General features: G+C 41.1%; 1 protein-coding gene across 1 annotated transcript; it reads right to left on the minus strand.

Moving 5' to 3' along the window:
- Window positions 1–1,588: 1,588 nt before the first annotated feature.
- glmp (glycosylated lysosomal membrane protein) lies at window positions 1,589–6,792 on the minus strand. The gene is made up of 6 exons (XM_053512495.1): window positions 6,662–6,792; window positions 5,400–5,672; window positions 4,232–4,402; window positions 3,934–4,152; window positions 3,585–3,850; window positions 1,589–3,485 (listed from the first exon to the last, which is right to left on the minus strand). The coding sequence occupies exons 1-6, from the start codon at window positions 6,761–6,763 to the stop codon at window positions 3,314–3,316; spliced, it is 1,203 nt and encodes a 400-aa protein (XP_053368470.1). The 5' UTR covers window positions 6,764–6,792; the 3' UTR covers window positions 1,589–3,313.
- Window positions 6,793–17,949: the final 11,157 nt, after the last annotated feature.

The raw sequence follows: 17,949 nt of genomic DNA on the forward strand, positions 1-17,949 counted from the left end.
CAGGCAATTTGGGAAAAGTGTTGACACACTTTTTCAGATTTTTTCTAAAAATTTATTTATTTATTTATTTATTTGTTTATTTTTTCATTGCTGACAATTTCCTGTTTCTTAAGCAAGGAAGCACCAAGGATTTCTTTTCAGCTGTTTACACGTATAGTCTGTTCCTGTCCTGTTCCGTAGCAGATTGTTTCTCTAAAGTCCACAGTTCTGAACGTGTTCAGCTACAGATTGTTTGTACTACACCAGATCATCCGCCGCTCCACCGCCTGCCGATATTCAGACTCGTCACCATCTTTGATGGGTCCAGTAAGCGTAGCGTCATCTGCATGTGTCAGGAGTTTAACAGCTGTGCTCTTGGATGTGCAGGCATTAGTACAGAGGGAGAATAGCAGTGGGGAGAGGACACACCCCTGTGGAGCACCAGGGCTGACTATCTGTATACTGGAAGTAACTCCGCCCAACCTCATCTGCTGCTTCCTAAAGGGGGTGCAGTATACTGTAGAAGTTTAGAGAAGAGAACATACACACACATACATGCAGGAAATAAACACACCCCTAAAGTTTTATTGGCAGACATCCGTGTCCACAGCAACTTACCTTTTTATTTCATTCTACAGCAGTTGAGGGTTGAGGGCCTCGCTCCAGGGGCCAACAGGGAAAACTGGGTGGTTGTGGGATTTGAACCTGGGACCTTCTGAACCGCAGTTCAATTAACTTATAATAGGCAGCATACTATGGGGTGTATTTACTTTTTTTATTCATTAAATATAAAAAGGGGAGATTTTTAAGATAGAGAGATGAAACGTACACATGAAAACAATTAAAAGTGACAGCAGTGCAAAAGCTGAAGGTGGAAGACTGAGGTAATGAGAGTCGGGGCAGATTAGGGGACTTGAGGAGTAAATGTATAAACATGAGTGTAAACAGCGAGTCTGTTATGGGGGAGTTTAAAGGTGTTTAACAGAGAGTGTTTAACAGAATAAAGGATCTCCTGAGTCTGTAGAGCAGCTCTGTGATGGAAAAGAGAGAAAGCGAGAGCTTTGGTCTGGAGGACATCAGGGTAAAACATGGCTTCTGTCGTCTCATCTCAGGATCTATTAACCTGCACACCACAAGGGGGCGCACTTACTTACTACAGCCCAGGAGATGAGCAGGATCGGACGACGTATTTAATACGCTTAATGGTCCTATTGTCTTTTCTGTTTGTTTAAATTATTTGTGCTTCTCTAGTGTGTCTCATATAATGATTTATTTTGGAATTGTTCCTAAGGCACACATTTCTTTCCTTAGTTTATCATTAACGATTAATCAATTAGTGATTAACAAGTTCAACTAAAGGCCAAGAAAAATGTGAAAGCTGTATCTCTGCTTTTTAGATAAATAAAACCTTTTAAAAAAGCAAATAATGTTTCTACCCTAAATATAAACCATAGTGTTAATTCCTAGTAAATTCCATCACTGCTAACGAGAAAGTTATTAATTAATTCTACCACAATGATTATATCTACAACTTCTTGACCTTCAGTTAAATACCCGAGCCACGCTCAATAAGACGAGTGTCTCATGCTTTAAAATTTTATTTATTCATTTAGATTTAAAAAGCATTTTCATGCAAATCTTATAAACATCACACATTGTTGTTCCAGCTCAGTTTTGCATGTTATAAAGTCGACACTGATAATAAACCGGAAAAAAAAAGAACAAAAATGTTTATTCCTTTGGTAAAATATAAAAACAAAAAATAAAAATCTCCTGCAGTTTAGAGCACCTGAAAATCTCTCCCTGAAAATAAGAAATGTTACGAAAGAAAATTTCATCAAAAAAAGAATCAAGTTATGGAATAATATCTAATTATATACTATTTCTCATATTAATACAGAATAAAAAGTTTATATTAATATAAAACCATGTGAAGGAGAAGTAGGACTTTGAGGTTGATGAGACTGAGCCTCAGTTCCTCTGGGGTTCTTGTGTAGGAACCATTAAACCTAAATTAATATTCCTTTTAGCAAATCATCACTTAATGTCCAAAACCTCTGGCGTTTCTCTTCAGTCTCACGCAGTGTCGTCTCTCACGCTCCCGGACGAGGCTGTGAACCTCCATCAGACTGATTTAACACACACTCTCACCTCCACAAGGACGAGGAGAGACCTCACACACCCCTGTGCATCAGCTGTTACTACAGCAACGATCACGTATTAATAAAAACATCCTACTGTCAGACAGAATTAATCAACACCTCCTGACCAATCAGAGCGCAGAATTTAGCAGCACAGCATGTGATCCTTAAAAAGTAAAAAAAAACAAAAAACAGAACAGATTCCCAGTGTGATAACGTGAACATCAGAGAGAGAGGAACAGAAAGAACACACACACACACACACTAAAGTGTCCCTATGCGTACACACCGAGTGTCTGTTTGGTCTAATTGTGAAACGATCCATCACTGTTCATCATCAAGGTACGAGTTCTCAGGTCAGGACCAGAATACTACTGATCAGTGATGTGGTGATGGGCGGCGTCTAGGGGGCGGAGCCATTTCCTTTCAACAACATGGCACAAACCTTAGCAACTATAGAACACCTGAGGATTTACAGTTTAAAAGCAAACATCACTCAATTAATTACCAATTAACCATTAATCAATAAAAGGCGAGCTACAGTACTAAAGCTAACTTTCTTAACGCCATTAGGACACGCCCACATCCAGCACCATGACGGTTTGACTCTTACATTGCACTTTTAATCCCTAAACCAACACCAGTGGTGGAAAAGCAGTCAGCAGGTACTGTCATTTATTAAGCCCCTCCCACACCGAGTCATTGTTCAGGTACGATGGTGCAGGTGGGCGGGGCTACATAATATACTAAAACAAAACTACATTATTATTATTATTATTCTCATCGGTCAGTTAGCAGACTATGAGCAGATAATAAAGCTACACTGACAGGTGGGCGGGGCATTTAATTAATAATCACATTTTGTAGCAGAGCTGTGATTGGCTCTTTGTCTTATCGGTCAGTATCAACATGGGCGTGGCTTATAAATTACGACAGGTTTCGACATGATTTATCATTAAGTTGCACACAGAAAATGATGGATTGTTCTTCGCTGTCAGTTTGAACAGGTGGGCGGAGCCTAATCGGTGGATTATCTTTCCAATCCTATTGTTAAAAAGCCTAAGAAATGATTGAGTTACAATATAGTGTTTGTTTGATACTCTGAGTATTTAGTCATCCGTTAAGACATGTGGGCGGGGCTTGTGGTAAGCCGAGTCAGGTGATCAGGTTTACTCGTGTCGCCGCCGCCCTCCTCACTGGAGCACCTCGTATTGGCCGATGCGATCGCGCCTTCTTCGTATACAGACGCAAACTCCGCCCACCAGAAGTAAGAGAAGGGGGGCGCCGAGACTTATGGCCATGATGCAGATCACCAGCAGAGAGAAGAAATCTGACGGAGGAGTCCCGATGCCCACCAACATGGTCCTGAAGTGGACACAAACAAACAAACAAACAAATAAATAACCCCGATGTGGATTTGGCTCGCGGTTGCTATGGTTACGTCTTTAGCGTTCACCGACTCACCAGCTGAGGTACTGGGTGGAGTTTGGGGCGGGGTCAGAGAGGCTGACACTGTAGGTGACGTTAAGCCCGTGCATGACGAGGTTCTGGGTGAAATAGGCCGCGATGATGCGAGAGGGCGGAGCCTGGGTCACGTCCACGGGTTCCGAGTGGCTGCACGGCGCCGCGTCCTCGATGGCCGGATGATCGCTCTGATACGCTACGGGCTTCCACTGAGAGAATCCCACCACGGAGGAGTGGTTATCATGAGACCACACCCACTCCGACACCTGAGACCGAGAGACGCCATGAACACTTTAAACACGATATTATAATAATCTAATTAAAGACGCGCATGCGCTCTCGTGCTCACCTGGAAGATGGAGGGCGTGTACTCGTCGTCGATGGACCGCTGGACGTCCACTCGGGTCTGAAGCGACGCCTCGCTCACCGTCTGGAGCTCCAGGGCGAAATGTGAGCGGTTGGTGTGTGGCGTCATGCCGCGAAGCAGGACACGCAGCTGGGAGGAGTTGGCGTGATGGAGGAGGCTAGGCCACGCCTCCTCTCGGCCCAAAGATTCGTACGCTGAAAACTGGGACGGATTATTATAATTAGATATTATTACATCTACATCATCATGTGTGTGTGTGTGTGTGTGTGTGTGTTCTCACCAGCAGACACAGGGAGGCGTTGCTACTGAAGCTTCGGTGTCTCCCACAGAGCTGTGCGGTGTGGTGTGTGTAGTCCACCGTCTGGTTCACATCTTCCCAGTCGAAGTCATGGAGCTCGTACGGAGACAACACACTCTGCCCCGTGCTGTTCATCTCGTCATACTCCCATAACTGACACACACACACACACACACACACACATACACACACACAGGAGAATGAGATACAAAAATTTATAGGGTGAACCTGTGTGTAACACTCTGAGGTGTAAATCCTCCTGCTCAAGGTTCTCAAGGTGTTCTACTGTAGGGTTCTTGTACACTAACTAGTTAGGTGTTCTAGAGAACCTCCTGGTCCAGTGCTGGTGAAGCTTTACAGAGTCTCCAGGATTTAGTGTTCCAGCACTGAACGGTTCTCCGGCTTACTGACTGAGCAGGTTAGTGTTCTGGACTAATGTTCTACACCAGCCATTTCAGAACTCAAGAACACACACACACACACCTTTAACCACAGCTCTAGTCCGTGTGAGACTGAGACAGATGAAGATCATCATAGTGCTCTAGAACCCCTCTTAGTTTTAATGGATATTTAATGAGACTTTAATATCCTAGAACCTCTAAGGCCCCAGTATCTCAACTGGTTTAAATATTATAGAGCCTCTTTTGGGTTTAATACTCTAGAACCTCAAATTGGTTTAAAGCCTTTAATCCACAGCCTTTGCTACTTTTAATGCTCTAGAACGTCCAATGGTTTTAATGCTCTAGAACCTCTGTTGGCGTTAATTTTCCTGGCTTCAATGCTGTAGAACCTCGATTGGTTTCAATCCTCTAGAATTTATTTTGGGTTTAACCCTCTAAAACATCTATTGGTTTTAATGCTCTAGAACCTCTTAAAATAATAATAATAATAATAATAATAATAATAATGCTTTTTATTTATATAGGTGCCTTCCTGGTCACTCAAGGATGCCTTCCAGATCAAACAGGTATAAATTAAATAAAATAAAAAAAGATAACATTGATGATGGGTTTCAACGCCCCAGAAATGGTTCTCCACGTTTTCAGCTCTAGGTGTTAGAACCTTCTAGACCCTCTCTGTGAGTGTTTGATTGAGGTGTGGAACTCTGACATTAGAGTAAAGATGTTCTCAGGGGGACGATGAGACTCACGCGTGTGAAGACGAGAGCACTTCTGTACTGCACAGTGTTCTCCGGTTCCACGGTCACACTGCCGGCGGGTTTCGGGCCGAAGAACGCGGGCCAGTTGACGGTTACCACTGACTCGTTGGAGTGCGTGTGAACCAGCAGCAGGGCCGGAGCTCCACCGCTGCAGAACAGGAAGTGCAGTGTGTCGTTAGGGCCGACGGCCCGCGCGTGGAGGATCGAGACTCCGGGGTTCGGCACCGAGGGCGGGGCTAACCCGGGGTTCATGTGTAGAGACACCTGGACAGGGACAGAGGACGTGGTATGGTTATAACCTTCAAAATAACACTGAAATAAACGTTATTCAAAAACAATGCGTGTCAAAGGTCATCGAACCCTCATATCATATCCTACTGCCTGTCTGTAGTCCTGGTGTTTGTGTGTTTTCAACCTGAAAGGTCACATGACCACATAGACACAAACACCATCCTGTCGCCTAACAGTTAAGTGAGAAGAAGCTCCTCTCCAAATCTGTTCAGAGTAAAAGTCACACACTAAACCACGGTGTCCGTCAGCGAGAGGAAGTGAAGAGGAGAAGTTATAAAGGGATGTGATAAAGGGATGTGACTCTGGTAAAGAGGAAAATCAGAACTGAAACTTGAGAGAGAATTTCTAACTGGATTTGAATTGAATCCAGTGGTTTGGTTTTGGCGCCATCTAGTGGATGAGGCTGTGATCTCATCCAAATAAATTATTTTATATATATTTATTATTATAATATTATTATTTTATAAATGTTTATAATAAAATGTTTAATTTTTTTATTTAATTGTATTAATTTAAAATAACTTTATTAATATTTATAAAAACAGGAGTAATTTAAATTTATTTTTTAACTAAAATGCCACACTTTATTGTACTTATAATGCAAAGATTTAATTTTACATCATATAAACATAATTGTTTTAATTTTAAAATGATAATATTAGCTCATATCCCACTAAATTACAGATTTAAAGCTGTTGTGGTACTTAATTTGACTACAAAACAGATTAAGAGAATAAATAAGGCTATAAAAACATAAGTGAACTATCAGTCCATTCTGTGGTGTCATTGTCTCAAAATAAATACGAATTAAAACTAGAAAGTGAAATTAAACAAGAGAGAGAGAGAGAGAGAGAGAGAGAGAGAGCTGAAGTTACAGAAATCAAAGAAAAACAATGCAGTGAAACGCTGAAGCTTTAAACAGGTTTATTTTCACACAGATAATAAAGTGTAAATATCTTTACCTTCCGTGTGAAAGTGTCACTGTTCCCCATGAAGCCATTCACACCCCAGACTATAAACAATAAAGTGGAATAAATGAGATAAAGAGATTTAAACGCCGACATGCTGCTGCTGGAGCAAAAACACCGGAAGTGGAGCACTGCTATGGAGGCGCAGCGCGGTCACGTGATCACGGTCACATGATCACAGTCAGCTGACTCACAGTGTCATGGCGGATCTCCTGAGAACTAAAACAACAACAACAACAACAACAGCACCTTTTTTTAACTCTGTAAATCTAATGGAAAGTAATTAACCTTCCCTGCTTCTGTCTCGACATCCTGATTTAGTCTGAATTTCCCCCTGCTTTTATATTTATTTATCCTTCCCTATTTTATGTTGTTTGTCTGTTTATTTGTTGGTTTAATGTCAACTGTTATTATTTATTTGCAAATTTTTGTTAAGCTTCCTTATATTATATAACTGTGGATAGTTATTTGTATAATTCAACATTTTATACCTAAATCTTTATCAATAATAATAATAATAACTAATTTGTAGTGATTCTGTGTCATATGTACAATAAAAAGTCTGGACAAGGCAAAATGATCTCATTCATGTGGATTACAGCACAGGGTCTGAAAGGTCAGACAATCTGGTGGAAAAAGCAGATAAAAGCAGAGGTGATAGAAGTAAACATTAAGTAATCAAAGTCCGAGGGGAAAAACAGAGTACGGAAAAGCACCAGGCATCAAATGGTGACAGCAATGGGACAACACAGGTGTTTTCTTTTCAAACATATCGATTTGGCTTGTTTGTTTTATTGTTTCATGTTTGAAATAAAGTACTTAAATCAAACCAGTTATAGTGAGACATCTGTATTGTATTGCAAAACTGTAGACTTGGTGAGGAGTGAGGGAACAAAACAGAGCAAACAAGTAATAACCAGCAAGACACAAACAGGAGATTAGAGTAAACTTGTAAACAGCACACTCCATATTACAGGGAAACACCCAACTGTCCTGTGTGAGCAGTGTCATGAGAAAGAGACAATAGAACATGAACAGTACTAATACAGGAAATACAAGCAGGACAGAGAAGAGATGATGAGGGGATTAAAAAAAAAGTTGTAGACACAGTGGAAACTATTCTAGAGACTAAAGAGAAAAATGGGAAAAAGAGGATATAGACTGAAAGGAAGATGAGGGAGATCATGACCAGAAGTGGTGGCAATGCAACATAATGGATGCCAACTGCCGGTAAACACCAAAAATAAGAACAACAACAAACACAACACAAAACAAGCCAGGGACAATACAAGGAGCAGTGAATAACAAAACAAAAAACAACAACAAAAAAAAAAACAGAAAGAGGACCTTTAATTTGGAGTTTTTAAAAACCTTTATACTTTTGCCAGAGAAACAATCTTCTCCTGAACGTCAGTAAGACAAGGGAGCTGATAGTGGACTTTAGTACAAAGCAGGTGAGGAACTACCAGACCCCAGTCATCAACAGGAGCCCAGTGGAGAGAGTGGACAGCTTCAGATACCTCGGTGTTCACATCACGCAGGACCTGGCATGGTCCTGTCACATCAACACCGTGGTAAAAAAGGCCCGGCAGCGTCTCTACCACCTCAGACGCTTGAGAGACTTTAGACTGCCCTCCAAGGTGCTCAGGAATTTCTACTCCTGCACCATAGAGAGCATCCTGACGGGAAATATCACGACCTGGTTCGGGAACAGCACCATGCAGGACAGACGAGCTCTACAGAGGGTGGTGCGATCAACTGAGCGCATCATCCGCATCGAGCTCCCTGACCTGCAATCGATTTACAGCAAGCGGTGCTGGACCAAGGCCAGGAAGATTGTAAAGGACCTCAGCCATCCCAACAATGGACTGTTCTCTCTGATGCGGTCTGGGAAGCGATTCCGCTCCTTGAAGGCCAACACAGAGAGACTGAGGAGGAGCTTCTTCCCGCAGGCGATAAGGTCTCTCAACCACAACCACACCACTATGCAGAACTAACAATCTTTTCATCTTTTTCATAATTGATCAAAATCTATCAATCTTCATACATCCATGATCGCTATGGACAATTACACGCTCACCTTCCTTCATATATACACTACATGTCGTACGTTTTCATCCTGGACCATTGCACAATGACACTTTAATAACTTTGCACACCTTCCTTCACAACTACACTACATTTTACAGTTTTACGTTTACATCCTGGACCAGTGCACAAAGACTCTTTAATAACCTCTGCACAAAGTCACTTTCTTCTATGCATATTTGCACACACAGCACAGTATATTTCAATTTGTACAGTAGATTTCTATTTTTGCACATCATATTTCTATTTTTACTTTTAGTTCTATTTTTCCTAGTTTAATTTAATTTTTTTATTTAATTTCTATCGTATCTCTTTTATTCATATTTATTTCTTATTTGTAAACTTTAATTCTCTTCTAGGGTCAATGGCAGTCGTATAATGCATTTCACTACATTTCGTACTGTGTATGTTTGTGTATGTGACAAATAAAATTTGAATTTGAATTTAAGTATCTCATCAGTTCATTTTTGCAAGAAACAGGGAGTGTTATGATATGGCTCCGAGTGTTAAGGCTCTGATTTTTTAATCACAAGTTGGCTGTTTGAGCCCCGGCTCCACCAGGTTACAGCTGTTGGGCCCTTAAACTAAGCCCTTAAAGCTGATCCTGTGTTTTGAATCCAGCCTACTTGCAAAAAGCTGAAACCCCAGTCAATTGTGTTCCGCAAGGCTCTGTCCTTGGCCCCCTTTTGTTCCTCAACTACCTCGGTCCCTCTTAGTCACATCTTTAGTAAATTCAGTACACATTACCATTGTTATGCAGATGATACACAACTTAATATCCCCACAAAGCCTGACTCAGCTCTTTCATCTGCCTGTCTTACAACATGCTTAAATGAAATAGCAAAGTTTTCCTGCAATTTTTCCAACTTAATAGTAATAAAAGGTCCTACGTATACTGTATGGTAAAAATCCAAGATTCTCTAACCAAATTTAAAACTCAACTTAAGACTTATTTTATTTAGAAACGTATATTGTACATTATGTAAGGCTGCACTCAAATCTCAAATCATAAATGTTTTAAATCGCCATTTAATCCTTCCTCTAAATCATCATATTTTTTTAAATGTCTTAAACTATGACACTGTCCCTTTTCATTTAATTTGTTTTTCATTCTTCTCTTACTACTCAAAGTTATATTTGTTTTTAATGTTATCTTGTTTTACTGAATTTATTCCTGTTTGATCTGGAAGGCGACCTTGGGTGACCAGAAATGGGCCTAAATAAAAATTATTATTATTATTATTATTATTATTATTATTATATGTAAAGAATAAAGAATTTCACTGTGCAGTAATGTGTTTAAAAAAATCTGATCAATTATAAAAATTATATTTATTATAAAATATTTATTCTCTTCCTTTTTTCCTGTAGTCTAAATAAATAATAATAATAATAATAATAATAATAATAATAATAATAATAATGTCTTTAAAGAAAAACAAAAATCAGGAAAAACTAAAATCAAGAATATTTGACCAAAATCTTTCAGTACAATCACATAGCTGAATCAAATGGAGCAACAGTTTCGAGCAGCTCGTGTCCTTATAGTTTTTGAAATAAATAAATAAAAATTAAAGACTTGACATAATACTATTTATATAATAATGAAGACTTCGCCCATCTTGTTAATTAAAATATATTAATGAAGTAAAGTCCAAACTTTTTTCCAAGGAATATCAATAACAAACTCGTCTCAGACATCAAATGAGCTACAGTGACAGTAAATTATTGAAAAGGTGGTTTAATTCAAATTCAAATTTTATTTGTCACATACACAAACATACACAGTACGAAATGTAGTGAAATGCATTATACGACTGCCATTGACCCTAAAAGAGAATTAAAGTTTACAAATAAGAAATAAATATAAATAAAAAGAATACGATAGAAATTAAATAGAAAAATTTAATTAAACTAGGAAAATATAGAACTAAAAATAAAAATAGAAATGTGCTAGGAAAAATAGAACTAAAAATAAAAATAGAAACATGATGTGCATAAAAATAGAAATATACTGTACATAGAAATATGATGTGCATAAAAATAGAAATATACTGTACAAATTGAAATATACTGTACTGGGTGTGCAAATATGCAAAGAACAAAGTGTCTTTGTGCAGAGGTTATTAAAGTGACTTTGTGCACTGGTCCAGGATGTAAACGTAAACATGTAGTGTAGTTGTGAAGGTAGGTGTGCAAAGTTATTAAAGTGTCTTTGTGCAATGGTCCAGGATGTGAATGTACAACATGTAGTGTAGATATGAAGGAAGGTGAGCGTGTAATTGTCCATAGTGTTCATGGATGTAAAAAGATTGATAGATTTGATTAATTATGAAAAGATTGTGTTAGTTCGTGGTTGTGGTTGAGAGACCTTATCGCCTGCGGGAAGAAGCTCCTCCTTAGTCTCTCTGTGTTGGCCTTTAAGGAGCGGAATCGCTTCCCAGACCGCAACAGAGTAAACAGTCCGTTATTGGGGTGGCTGAGGTCCTTCACGATCTTCCTGGCCTTGGTCAAGCACCGCTTGCTGTAGATCGAGTGCAGGTCAGGGAGCTCGATGCGGATGATGAGCTCAGCTGATCGCACCACCCTCTGTAGAGCTCGCCTGTCCTGCATGGTGCTGTTCCCGAACCAGGTCGTGATATTTCCCATCAGGATGTAGGAGTAGAAGTAGAAATGCAGTAGAAATTCCTGAGCACCTTGGAGGGCAGTCTAAAGTCTCTCAAGCGTCTGCGGTGGTAGAGACGCTGCCGGGCCTTTTTTACCACGGTGTTGATGTGACAGGACCATGCCAGGTCCTGCGTGATGTGAACACCGAGGTATCTGAAGCTGTCCACTCTCTCCACTGGGCTCCTGTTGATGACGGGGGTCTGGTTGTTCCTCACCTGCTTTGTACTGAAGTCCACTATCAGCTCCTTTGTCTTACTGACGTTCAGGAGGAGATTGTTTCTCTGGCACCAGTTCTCCAGATTTCCAACCTCCTCCAGGTAGGCCGTCTCATTGTTGTTCGTGATCAGGCCCACCACAACAGTGTCGTCAGCAAACTTGATAATGGTGGTGGAGCTGGTAGTGGCCACGCAGTCGTGGATGTACAGAGAGTACAGCAGGGGGCTCAGAACACAACCCTGGGGGGCTCCAGTGCTGAGAGTGAGGGAGGCTGAGACATGTCCGCCCATCCTTACTGCCTGTGGTCTGCCAGTCAGAAAATTGGAGATCCACTGACACATTGATGAGCTGAGTCCCAGGTGCTCCAGCTTGGTGGTAAGTGTGGAGGGAATTATGGTATTAAATGCAGAACTGTAGTCAATGAAGAGCATTTTCACATAATTCCCCCTCCGAGTGTCCAGGTGAGTGAGAGATGTATGGAGGAGATGAGAGATTGCATCGTCCGTGGAACGGTTTGGACGATAAATGAACTGTAGTGGGTCGAGTGTGTCTGGTAGTAAAGAGATGATGAAGTCTCTGACCAGGCGTTCAAAGCACTTCATCACTACTGAGGTGAGGGCTACAGGGCGATAGTCATTGAGGGAAGCAGGATGAGGATTCTTTGGGACAGGAACGATGATGGATTCTTTGAAGCATGTGGGGATCACCGACTGAGATAAAGAGATGTTGAATATCTCAGTGAACACAGGTGCTAGCTGGTCTGCGCAGGCTCTGAGAATGCGGCCTGAGATGCCGTCTGGTCCTGCTGCTTTCCTGGTGTTCACTCTCTTGAAGGCTCTCCTCACGTCATGCTCGGTGATGATGAACGCGCTTCCGGTGCTGGCAGTGACTTCCTGTCTGCAGCCGTTAGCGCCGCTAGCATTAGCATCGCTAGCGTCTTTAGCTGCAGCCTCGAAGCGAGCATAGAAAGTGTTCAGCTCGTCTGCCAGAGTCACGTCTGCGTTTATCATACCGGATGTTGGTGCTTTATAATCCGTTATTGTCCTTAATCCCTGCCACAGGCTCCTAGAGTCACTCTGTTGGAGCTGTGACTCTAGTTTTCTCCCGTAGCGCTGCTTCGCCTCTCTTACCGCCTTCCGGACGCTGTATGACGCAGCCTTGTATGGTTCCATGTCCCCCGACGCGAGTCCCGTGTTGTAGGCAGCAGTGCGAGATCTCAGAGCGTCGCGGGTGGTTTTATCCACCCACGGCTTCTGGTTGGGAAACGTTTTAATAGTCTTTTTTTCTACGGTATCGTCCGCTAGTTTCCCGATGAATCCCACAACCGCTTCCGTAAACACGCTGACGTCACCATCGGAGCTGTTTCTGAACATGTCCCAGTCTGCGTCATCGAGTGCCTCCTGTAACGCGGCCACCGATTGGTCCGTCCAGCGCGCGACTTCCCTCTGAACTGGAACTTCCTGTTTCAGCCTTTGTTTGTATTTTGGCATGAGGAAGATGGCGGCGTGGTCGGATTTACCAAACGGTGGACAAGATTGTGCCTTGTAGCCGTCCTTGACCGTTGTGTAGCAGTGGTCCAGTGTCCTTTCGCCCCTGGTGGGGCAGGTGATGTGCTGATAAAAGTTTGGCGCTGCGCGTTTGAGGTTGGCACTGTTAAAGTCCCCCGCCACAATAAGCGCAGCGTCCTGGTGTTGTGTTTGTTGTTGTGTGAGTGCCTCATGCAGCTCGCATAAGGCAGTGTCCGTGTCCGCTTGTGGTGGAATATAAACGGCGCTGATTATGACCGATGTAAACTCCCGAGGAAGGTAAAAAGGACGACACATAATGGACAGTAGTTCCAGATTTGTTGTGCAGGAGCGTGTGAGAGGAACAAGTGACTGGACGTTGGCGAGCAGGATGCTAGGCAGAGGTGTGCGGTGTGCACGGGCTCTCAGCCTGTTCCTGACGCCGGCTCGTGTCCGTTCCCTCAGGATCTCACTCGGCCAGCTCGGATCCGGAGTTAAAATCGTCGAATTGTGAGTACATTGTATACCAATAGAAACAAGAGTGTCTCTATCATAACTAATGTACCCCATGGTGGTAATTTTGCCGGTTTTAAAACGCTGTAAACTAACTTAAAGAACAAAAACAAAGAAAAGGTGGTCGGAGCAGTCGTGACGGCAGCCGACCTCACCGGCGCCATCTTGGTAACTCTTTTATTGTTGTGATGAGTGACTGAAAAACATATTTTGAGGAGATGAAACAGAACACCGTATGATCAGCATAACCACTCCTGCAGATATAGCATCAAACACGAGGGAGAATTCCTTTACAGATACAGTACAGGGATGGAATAAGCAGAGAGGAATTTAGTATAAATATATAACATGACCATTGGTTTTAAGCAACTGAAGAACTAAGACAATGTTATTGTTAAACCAATTTTCCAAAAAGACAAATTTGTTTTTATAAGTAATGATCCTGTTGTTCCAGATAAAGTGTGTGTGTGTGTGTGTGTGTGTGTGTGTGGAGCAAAATTGTGGTTAATTCTTGGATTTTCCCCTGAAATTTAGAACTAAATCTTAGTAAAGATAAAATAGTTTTTTTATTAGTCCTAAAAACAGCTGATAAGGTAAAAATTGTTAAGAGTAGAGAGGAGGACTTTTAAGAGGCTTAAGAGTTTCTGTAGCAGAGGACAAAATGGTGGAAAGAAGAAATATTCTCCAAACACTAAATGTAAACTCTGCTCTTCTGTCCAGTTAGATTTTCATTTTGTTTGTCTTCCTCCCATCTCTCTTGGATTATTGGCTACATACCATCCACAAGTGTAATTTAAATAAACTGTCCTGTAATCATGTAAACTGGTCAAGGCTGAGCCAATTTGGCTCCCATCAACCTGAAATGGATCACAAGTAATAAAACCATCATGGTAAATAAATGTAAGAACTTAAATATAGTCACTACTGTGTTGAAATCGGTTCCTCCAAAAGTAGACACATTTTCAACATTTGGTGGTTTTAATTAACTTTAAGATTAAATTCAAATTTCAAATTCAAATTTTATTTGTCGCTTACACAGTCATACATGCTGTGAAATGCTTAATTCTTTGCATATCCCAGCTTCTTGTTAGTAGGCAGGGGTCAGAGCAGACAGGGTTAAGGGCCTTGCTCAAGGGCCCAACAGCAGCAACCTGGTGGAGCTGGGGCTCGAACCGCCGATCTTCTGATCCGTAGCTCAGAGCCTTAACACATTGAGTCTGTAACAGAAACTTTGCACGAAGTAGCCTGAAGTCATGATTATACAATTTCATTATATACAAACATTATTATTTCACTATTATTATATATTCTATTTTCACAAAGAGTGCATTTCAAGACATTTGCAGAGGTCAGAGGTTATTTTTTTATTAACCAATCACAGTCCTTAATTTGCTGCGTCATCACTAGCAACGGGGTCGACCACACCTCCTCTCTAAGATAAAGGGTTTTGTACTTTCCTTACTTAGAGTTGCTCTGAGAAGTTTCCTAAATCACTTTTAGTCTAGGACTCCCAGCTAGGACTTTTTAGGCTAAGATAGGAACTCTCTGAGAGAAGCTTTGTGAATACGAGCCCTGGAGACTGATAGGGGGTTGAAACCGAAAAAAAAAAGTTTTTACTTTTTCAACAAAAGAGCAATCAACCCACTTGTAAAACAGATAAAACCTCCAAAAGGCATATAAAACGAAAATAAACACAAGCTTAAAAGAGGTAAAAATAACAAAAAACAAAAAAAGCTGACAGCGAAAAAGAGCACAATCATGAAGGCAATTAGGCAGAAGGAAAAAAAAAACATGAATGTCTCCATCTAGTGTTCAAAGCCTAAACCTAGCCTTAATTCCTGGTAAAACTCCTCCCAGTTCATCTCCAGGTTTTTCTTCAGGACTCTTTAAGCTCGTTGAGGAAAGCATGACTCAATGCAGTAGTTAGATGGAGCTCTTTGCCTGGCTTGCAGATCATGAAAAAATGTTATACCTTTACCTTTGCAGTCACACTGGTAGTCATTTTATGTAGGTACAGTGAGAAGAAGCTGTTTGAGCCTTTCATAGCTTTGTTGTTGAGTCATTCGGGATCACCTTGTTATAAATTTTTAAAGGGACTTCAGATAGATGCATTTACTGTACATGTACGCCATTATTAATAAACACATCATGAGAGTTTTGGTATAAACATTAATAGCTTTTGCCTGACAAGTATTTGCCAAAATCTGTTGTAACAGTAGAAGAAGAAGCATCACTTAATTTCTTTTTTACTGAAGTAGCAGTACTAAGTGCGTACTCCATGAATGTACTTTAAGTACAAACGTATGAGTACTCAATGAAGATATTACATTTCCTCCATATTTATCTGAGCAAGTTACTGATAAACAGAATTTTAAATGCAATTAAGGTTGATGCTGTTGTTAACATGAATGTTCATGTCTTGTGGGAATTTGTTTTCTGTAGCTATTTAAAATGTATTTCTACTTAAATAGAAGTATAAATTAATATAAAATAATAACAAACAAACAAGCAAATAAAAGTTAATTAAACTTTCTAGGCATTTAAAGAGAAAATTTTTAAGGTCAATTTATTTAAATATTTTAACACAAGTTATATTATTTATATTAATGTTATATATTTATAAATTTATATGAACTATTTTCCTGGTTAGTTTGGACATGACTGAGTGGAGAATGCGCTCTCCCCATTCTGGTTCTGCCTTTCAAGATTTTCAAGGCTGAAGCTCTTTGTGCTACATTCCTCCATGGGATCAACCACACCACTCAACAGTGAGGCCCCACAGGATGAGCCCATGCCCACTGAACCAGCGCCACCTAAATCGTTTCCTGGTCATGGGCTCTGGGGAGCCGGTCACACCAGAGGAGAAAGTGTCCTGGTTCCCTCCTCATGGGGCCGTGTTGGAGGAGCTCCACTTCCTCAACATGCAAAAAGCTGTTAGCTCATTAGCTCACCCATTGTTCAACAGACAGAATTCGTGGTCTCTTCCTCTCCCTATTGCCTGTGTAGGGATCATAAGGAGGTACCAAACAGGCATATGGGGACATGCTAGTAAATGGTGGCAGTGGGCAGAGTGGGCCTGAAACTGCCCTGATTCTGTGGAATATAAGTGTATTTACATCATCAGTGGATTTATTTTTCTGTAGGACTACATGTAAAAGTAATAGAACAACTTAGGAGGACTGGAATACACTCGCAGAAAAAAGCTGATCAAAGTCCGAGTCGCTCCACAACATAAGCAGCCAGGAAAGCCGGTCAGGCAGGGAGTATCTGGGAGATATCCGCCTCATTGGTGTGTTGGGAGGCGGATATCTCCCAAATTATTCTGCGAGTGTATTCCAGTCCTCCTAAGTTGTTCTGTTACTTTTACATGTAGTCCTACAGAAACATAAATCCACTGATGATATAAATACACTGATATTCCACAGAATCAGGGCTGGAAAATGCAGATATCTTCCAGATACTCCCTGCCTGACCGGCTTTCCTTGTTGTGGCTTTCTCCTTCAGTGGCAGGGTCACTAAGTTGCTTGAGGTCCGGTGTAAAGTTTTTTAGTTAGTGGTGGTTTGGGGAGCCATGCCATCTGCTGCTGTTTGTCCACTGTGTTTTCTTAGGTCAAAGGTCAGTGCAGAATCTACCAGAAAGTTTTAATGGTCTTGGCACCTGCTCATACCGCCAAAAGTACTAATACCTGGTTAAAGGACCATGGTCTCCCTGTGCTTGATTGGCCAGCAAACTCGACAAACAAAGCAGAAGAGTTAAAGGCTGCTATCACAGCAACCTGGGCTTCCGTACAGTAAGACCTCAGCAGTTCCACAGACTGATCACCTCCATGACACGCCACATTGCTGCAGTAATCCATGCAAAGGGAGACCGCCAACAAAGTACTGAGTGCTGTACTTGTTCATACATTTCAGTAGTCCAACATTTCTGTGTTAAAGATTGTGTAAAGTTTTTATTATCTGTAAGCCATAACCATCAAAATTATAGGAAATAAACACTTGAAATATATCAGTTATATCAAATAATGTTGTGGCAACAGAAGTTAAAATTCGCTGTTTGAACAGTACAATACCATTAATATAGACAGTCTGCACCTGTCAGTTCACTCAAGCATAAATCCTGCACTAAGTAAAGACATGAAAGCAGCTTTCTGCTCCACACCAGCTAAACACACAGAGTCAGTGTTAATCAGTAAATCAGAGATCAGTGTAGAGGAAGTGAGATTGAGATGAAGACGGCTGAGTGATCCTCTTTCTCCCAGAATAGAGCAGCACTTTCACCAGATGTTCAACTTT

The sequence above is a fragment of the Clarias gariepinus genome, chromosome 2, assembly GCF_024256425.1.
Source record: "Clarias gariepinus isolate MV-2021 ecotype Netherlands chromosome 2, CGAR_prim_01v2, whole genome shotgun sequence".
NCBI lineage: Eukaryota > Metazoa > Chordata > Actinopteri > Siluriformes > Clariidae > Clarias > Clarias gariepinus.

Coding starts and splice junctions, on each gene's coding strand:
- glmp (XM_053512495.1), bottom strand. CDS start 6,763: ATGTCGGCGTTTAAATCTCTTTATCTCATTTATTCCACTTTATTGTTT. Junction 4,153..4,231: donor ACGCCTCCCTGTGTCTGCTG/GTGAGAACACAC, acceptor AATCCGTCCCAG/TTTTCAGCGTACGAATCTTT. Junction 3,851..3,933: donor ACACGCCCTCCATCTTCCAG/GTGAGCACGAGA, acceptor TCTCGGTCTCAG/GTGTCGGAGTGGGTGTGGTC.